Here is a 6000-nt window from a genome sequence, read left to right on the forward strand (position 1 = left end):
ACAATCGTATGGCTACCGTCTCATACAATATCTGGACCTCAGTCCCCACACATCTGCCACGTGGGACCATCTGTTTGGCTATATAAATTCCCATACAACCACCGTCACCGACGATCACCCAGCTGTTACTCTGTTCCTGAAAGCGACAATACGTTTCACACCAGGCACTTAAGACGGCAGGACCCCACTGGAAACGTGGCCACGTCAGCCTCTACTCACTCACAGGTGTCTACACGCGCTTTGGCTTCAAAGTCTCGTTTGCCACGTGTCTTGTATTCTCTAAGATCCCCCGGGCCCACCTTCTTTTGCCTTTTAGAATTTCCTATTAAAAACCTTCTTTCCTTATTTATTTTATTTTAAGTCACAAAAGCGAAATAAAAAAACTTCCAGATTCTTTCGGTTACTACCAAATGAAAACTAAAACCAATCCCCAATCAGCGCGTACGATACCATCACCCGAATTTACTGAAGCATTAATAAGCGCGTAGGTTGACATGAATGAGGATTGAGCGTGTTTAATTTTTAATTGCGGTGTTTCCTGATTCAACAACCGTGGGTGCCTTGTAAAACACGTTGGTCAAAAATCTGAAACTTGTATAAATACCGAACCTGTTTTTCAGCCTAACCTTCTTTCTTTTTTTCCTCTTCTTTTCGGTTTATTTTTGCATCGATTTGGTAATAGTCCCATCCCTTTTTAGCTTCGTTCTCGTTTTCTGCGATTCTAGGGTTTTTTATTTCTATTTTCCCCCTCTCTACCACCACCACCGACACCGTCATTTTTTGATTGTTTTGCTACACACTTTTTCCGCCGTTCTTTCTTGTTTGGCTGCTCAGAAACACCGGGAAAATACATTGAAAGAATCATTCTCTAACCAGAGGTAACTCTTCTTATTTACCTATCATTTCTGCTATCTTGCCATTGCTGTTTGAATTAATTTGTTCTGTTTTGATTATTTTTTTGAATTTTCCGTTTTGATTAATTTTTTTATTACAAATGCTGTTTTTTCTTTCTGTTTGCCTGCATTATCACCGTTTAATGATTTGAGCTGCTGCATCAAATATAATTCTCAGCGCTCTTTTTAATTTTTTTCTATCGAAAATTCAAATTTTCGTGCGTTTTTTTTTTTTTTATATATGTAGTGCTTCTGTGACCGCTGTGATGTTAGTTTTTGAATTCAAAATTCGAATTTCAATAGGCAACGATTTGATGTTAGTTTTTGGATTTCTTGTTTCTTTGATAATTTGATTTGATTTTATTGTCTGGTCAATTGTCAATTTCTTCAAGCTAATACTGTTCAAAATCATAGAACTGTATATCTATACTCATATTTTTTAACCCTACACTGTCAAAATTTGGAATCTTGATCCATATGTAATTAAGTTCATGAAAACGTTATAATCATTGGGTATTGATTTCTAATTCGCGTCATTGTTAAATCATAGAGCTGTATATGTATACTCATACTTTTACAGATTTTTTTTTTGGGGAAATACTTATGTTGGTGGGCGCAGTGGAATGTGTGATAGCTACAAAACGATTGAGATATCTATATTTTTTTAATTGCATTAATATTGAATTATGTCATTGTTGAATCTTCGTTTTTTTATGGAGTCGGGTCCATATGTTTAATTATTCCCCATGCTCTGTATGTAGGCCCATCATGTGTGGTTACTTATGGTAATGCTTCCTCTCCACTATATATGTGGGGGTGTTACTAGCTTTTTAACCTACCGTATCGCTAATATTTCCTCTGTGGGACACTTTTGAAGGTTCAACACTGTTTTTTATTTGTTTGTTTCTTCCCCTGCATTTTCTCTAGTTTCCTGTTTATTCTTTGTTTTCTGTACTCTGTAGGTGATTTACTCTTTAACTATTCTTTAATGATAATCATTTATATGTTTGTTTCCTGCTAAGTAGATGTTGGTAGCTAGATACAAATGGAAGATTAAGGTTTTCAGTCTGAGGCTGAGGCTGAAATGGTGATGCCAATTCTTTTACCGGGCTTTTCATATCTTCGAGGTTTTCCTGTTAAAGTTTACGTTTTCCTAGGTTATCGACAGATTAACAAATAACTATTTGTCTCTTGGACTTTAGTGTATTCAATGATTCAAATGTCTTACAGAACAGTTGATTCTAGATAATTAGGACTACTTGATTTTCAATCTTTTTAGCCAATATGCATAATGCTGTGAAAAACCTTAGAATGACTGAAACTAGAGCCTCTAATGCTTCAGGAATGTTGTTCTTATTCTGTAGAGAATACCTTAAATGCAGATGTTGAAATTAATTTACTTTTCTCAGAAGGAAATGGGGGCTTATGTCAGCCTAGTATAGCTGTTGACTAAATAATTTGATTCGGTGATAGTTTTTGACAATATTTTCCCACGTAAATCAAATCGCTTATGGTTCTTGTCATAATTTTAACAGTGCTTTTGAATGCCTCTTTATTCATCATTTTGTTGAAAAGTTCCTATAATTATTTGCTAAGGCTTGCATTCTAATTTATTACAATCAAGCACGTTTCTCTCAATGTGTAGGTCGTGATTTGATGGTTTATTATCGAGCACATTCCGAAGCTTTTGTTCATTCTTGCAGGTTTTAGTAGATATCTGAAGTCGTAAAGGCAACTAAATTTCTCAAACTCTCAACATCCTATTGCATATTTCTTCATCCCATATATAATTGTGGCTGCTTGGGAGATGACAATTTTTAGGTAATTCTTTTCATGGGTCCATCTGAAAGTATATGCCTATTAATTTAATTGTATCACTTTGGCTTACCAATTTTGTGCTATTATATCAGTGTTCAAGACTTGCATGCTTAATGGACTGCTCGCCAACTAGCTGTGACAAGAAAACTTTGAAGAGGTGGTTTTTTATTGACAAAAGGGTTGGGTGAAGATAATATCTCAATTGCATACTGAAATCGTCAACCAATTCATTTTGTGCTTCTGATAACACTTCATCTTTATATCAAAAGCTGCTCAACAAATCTGGATCCAATGGACCTTAAATCTAATCACACTGCTCCTGTTCTCACTGACCCTGCACCCATAACCAAGTCAAGACTGGGCATTCATTCTACTCTGTTGCCCTACGCATCTGCTGGATTAGCCTTTTCATCAAATTTGTGGCTAACTATTCCTAGGAAGAAAACTGGAGTTCTAGATGATGTTCGCTCCAGTAGCTGGCTTGATGCCATGAAATCCTCATCTCCACCTCATAAGAGGATAGCCAAGGATTTTGGTACCGAGCTCTCATCAGCTGACATCGATTTTGCCTATCGCACATGGATGGTAAAAACATTTCCCTCAAAATTTTACCTGAAGCTATCTTTGATTCTAGTTAGAAACTAACACATGATCACATGCATTTTTTTCTCATTGTGCAGCTCAAGTATCCATCAGCACTAACATCTTTTGATCAAATAGCAAATTTTGCAAAGGGAAAGAGGATAGCACTGTTTTTGGATTATGATGGAACTCTATCACCAATTGTTGATAACCCTGACTGTGCCTTCATGTCTAGTGCTGTAAGTAGTAGTTTTTGGATGTAGATAAATGGTCCAACTAAAGTTAATTTTTTTTTACCTATTACAACTCTCATCTTCTGTATCATCTCTGATACTTTAATTCCACAGATGCGTTCTGCAGTAAAGAATGTTGCAAAATGTTTTCCAACAGCAATAATTAGTGGAAGAAGCCGTGATAAGGTAATTGACAGGCTTCTGGAAACAACAGATGGGATTTTAACATCTTGATTGTGGCATGTCGACGTGTTGTCTCTAATTGGTAGGTGTATTTAATGCAGGTATACGAGTTTGTAGGGCTAAAAGAACTCTATTATGCTGGTAGTCATGGGATGGACATCATGGGCCCCGTTAGACAATCTGTTTCTGATGAACACACAAACTGTATCAGGTCTACTGATCAGCAGGTAGCATTCTGCAAATAGTTGTCATGTTCAGTTATTTCTTTTGCTACAAGTTCTTTATTATTCTGTCTTACACTTAGGATTTGATGTCTTCTTAAATAGGGCAAGGAAGTTAATTTGTTCCAACCTGCTAGTGAATTCTTACCCATGATTGATGAGGTATGTATTTACTGTAGTGACAGAGAGCTTAGGCTATGTTATTGATCTTTAATTATAAATACTGCATTTTCCATTGGTTTATAAAGCATCTTGATTTGTTGACTTGAGCAGATCAACAGTTCCCTCATTGAGAGTACCAAACATATTAAAGGAGCCAAAGTGGAAAACAACAAGTTCTGTGTCTCTGTACATTATCGTAATGTAGATGAGAAGGTGGAAAACTCTTCTTTGCCTTTTAGTTTTATTCTCTTCCAAAGAACAAATGTTGACTTAAAATTTACTGGAATACTTTGTTTTTGGCTTCTTTAATTCTAATTTATATTTCTTCAACTATTTGTAGAGCTGGACAACAGTTGCACAGTGTGTTCATGATGTCATAAAAAACTATCCACGCCTGCGATTGACTCATGGGAGGAAAGTAAGTTTATGAGCCATCAATTTGATTCGTTTGAGATTTTTTATATCCCTATCGGTTCCGCTTAGATTATTCAGTTTTGTAAAATTTATGTTCTTCTGAATACAACCAGGTTTTAGAAGTCCGACCTGTGATCAATTGGGACAAGGGGAAAGCTGTGACGTTTTTGCTTGATTCCCTCGGTTAGTAACTACTATTACTTTTAGAATCTCGATTACTTATCCTTTCATGTAGGAAGCTTGAACTAAAATTTATTTTTAGGTCTGAGCAACTGTGATGATGTGCTTCCAATTTATGTTGGAGATGACCGGACAGATGAAGATGCATTTAAGGTAAACATGAGAAATACTACGATGCAGTCGTTAATAATATATTCTTATAAAAGATATTGTTTTCTGTTTTTTATTTCGGCGTTTTAAATTTCCATACAACATAGACTTGAGGTGCAAGTGATTGTGACCGACTTTTAACTTGTACTTGCTACAGGTTTTGCGAGAGAGGAATTGCGGGTATGGTATATTAGTGTCATCGACCCCCAAGGAAAGCAATGCTTTTTACTCTCTCAGGGATCCGTCGGAAGTATGTAATCTTAGCAAAGAAGAGCTTTCTTTAATGTTCTTCGCTTTTCTCAAAAATCTTACGCTGATTGTTATCTATTTCAGGTGATGGAGTTCCTAAATTCCTTGGTGATATGGAGTAAAACAAGTGCTCTATAACCATTATATAAAAGAGGAGTAGAATACTCTGACATACACATACGATAAGAAAAAGCTTATATGTTTCTTCTTTTGTTTTATTAATTTTTTTCTTCTAGGAAATACAGCAAGTAGTTTAGAAGCAGAGATCCTCAGTCTGCCTAATTATGACAGTGCTCAAGTGAATGCTGCTTCTTGTGTTTTAACTGTAAATCCCTTTGTTTAATTATCTTTATAATGCTGCTCTTTATATAGCTTAATTAAGCTTACTGTATCAGTGATCTATTTCCTTTATTTGCATTTTTAATTAGATTACCCTCATTTGGGTTCATACATAATTCTATAAATGTTTGATGTTCTTTTTACTCATTTATAATGTTCTTTTTTTGTCTTCATATTAATCTTATTTACGCACTTTTTTTTAGCAGTAGTAGCTCATGTGCGGGAGTGCTGACCGTAAAGAGCATATGTGATGAACGAGTTAAATTTGAAAAAGAGAAATCAATTAATAATGTCTGGGATTCTAAACATCTGGATGTGAAAGTAAAGAGTAATGGTGTATAATCCCTTTTGTTTTTAACTCATAACGTAATAATAAAAAGATGAATGGATTAAAAGTTGATTTTGAGATATGCATTTTTGGAAGGGAACTCACTTATTGATCGCTATATAAGGAGGGTTATTAAAGTTGTAAAATATTTTCCAAAAGTTTAATAGCAATGTAAGCTGTTTACAATGATTATTCCGCGGTTGTGGTTAGATTAAGTGTTTCTCTCTTCAAAAATATCATTAAGTGGA

At 35.2% G+C, this 6000-nt stretch overlaps 1 protein-coding gene across 3 annotated transcripts; it reads left to right on the forward strand.

Moving 5' to 3' along the window:
- Positions 1 to 621: 621 nt before the first annotated feature.
- LOC126673856 (trehalose-phosphate phosphatase A) lies at positions 622 to 5476 on the forward strand. Of its 3 annotated transcripts, XM_050368168.2 has the most exons (14): positions 622 to 878; positions 1655 to 1770; positions 2597 to 2714; positions 2804 to 3296; positions 3392 to 3532; positions 3641 to 3712; positions 3811 to 3936; positions 4036 to 4092; positions 4204 to 4305; positions 4433 to 4510; positions 4620 to 4689; positions 4769 to 4839; positions 4994 to 5086; positions 5170 to 5476. In XM_050368168.2, exons 4-14 carry the CDS (start codon positions 3003 to 3005, stop codon positions 5221 to 5223), a joined length of 1158 nt encoding a protein of 385 aa, XP_050224125.1. In that variant the 5' UTR covers positions 622 to 878; positions 1655 to 1770; positions 2597 to 2714; positions 2804 to 3002; the 3' UTR covers positions 5224 to 5476. The 3 variants fall into 3 exon arrangements, with proteins under 3 accessions (XP_050224125.1, XP_050224124.1, XP_050224126.1); XM_050368167.2 differs by lacking the exon at positions 1655 to 1770; XM_050368169.2 differs by lacking the exons at positions 622 to 878; positions 1655 to 1770 and adding an exon at positions 1832 to 1855.
- The last annotated feature ends 524 nt before the right edge of the window (positions 5477 to 6000 follow it).

The sequence above is a fragment of the Mercurialis annua genome, linkage group LG3, assembly GCF_937616625.2.
Source record: "Mercurialis annua linkage group LG3, ddMerAnnu1.2, whole genome shotgun sequence".
NCBI classification, from domain to species: Eukaryota; Viridiplantae; Streptophyta; class Magnoliopsida; order Malpighiales; family Euphorbiaceae; genus Mercurialis; species Mercurialis annua.

Bases quoted from the DNA above. Each gene is read 5' to 3' on its own strand.
- LOC126673856 (XM_050368168.2), top strand. From the start codon at position 3,003: ATGGACCTTAAATCTAATCACACTGCTCCTGTTCTCACTGACCCTGCA. The intron at 3,533-3,640 runs GTAAGTAGTAGT...TTAATTCCACAG, and splicing joins GTGCCTTCATGTCTAGTGCT to ATGCGTTCTGCAGTAAAGAA. The intron at 4,093-4,203 runs GTATGTATTTAC...TGACTTGAGCAG, and splicing joins TCTTACCCATGATTGATGAG to ATCAACAGTTCCCTCATTGA.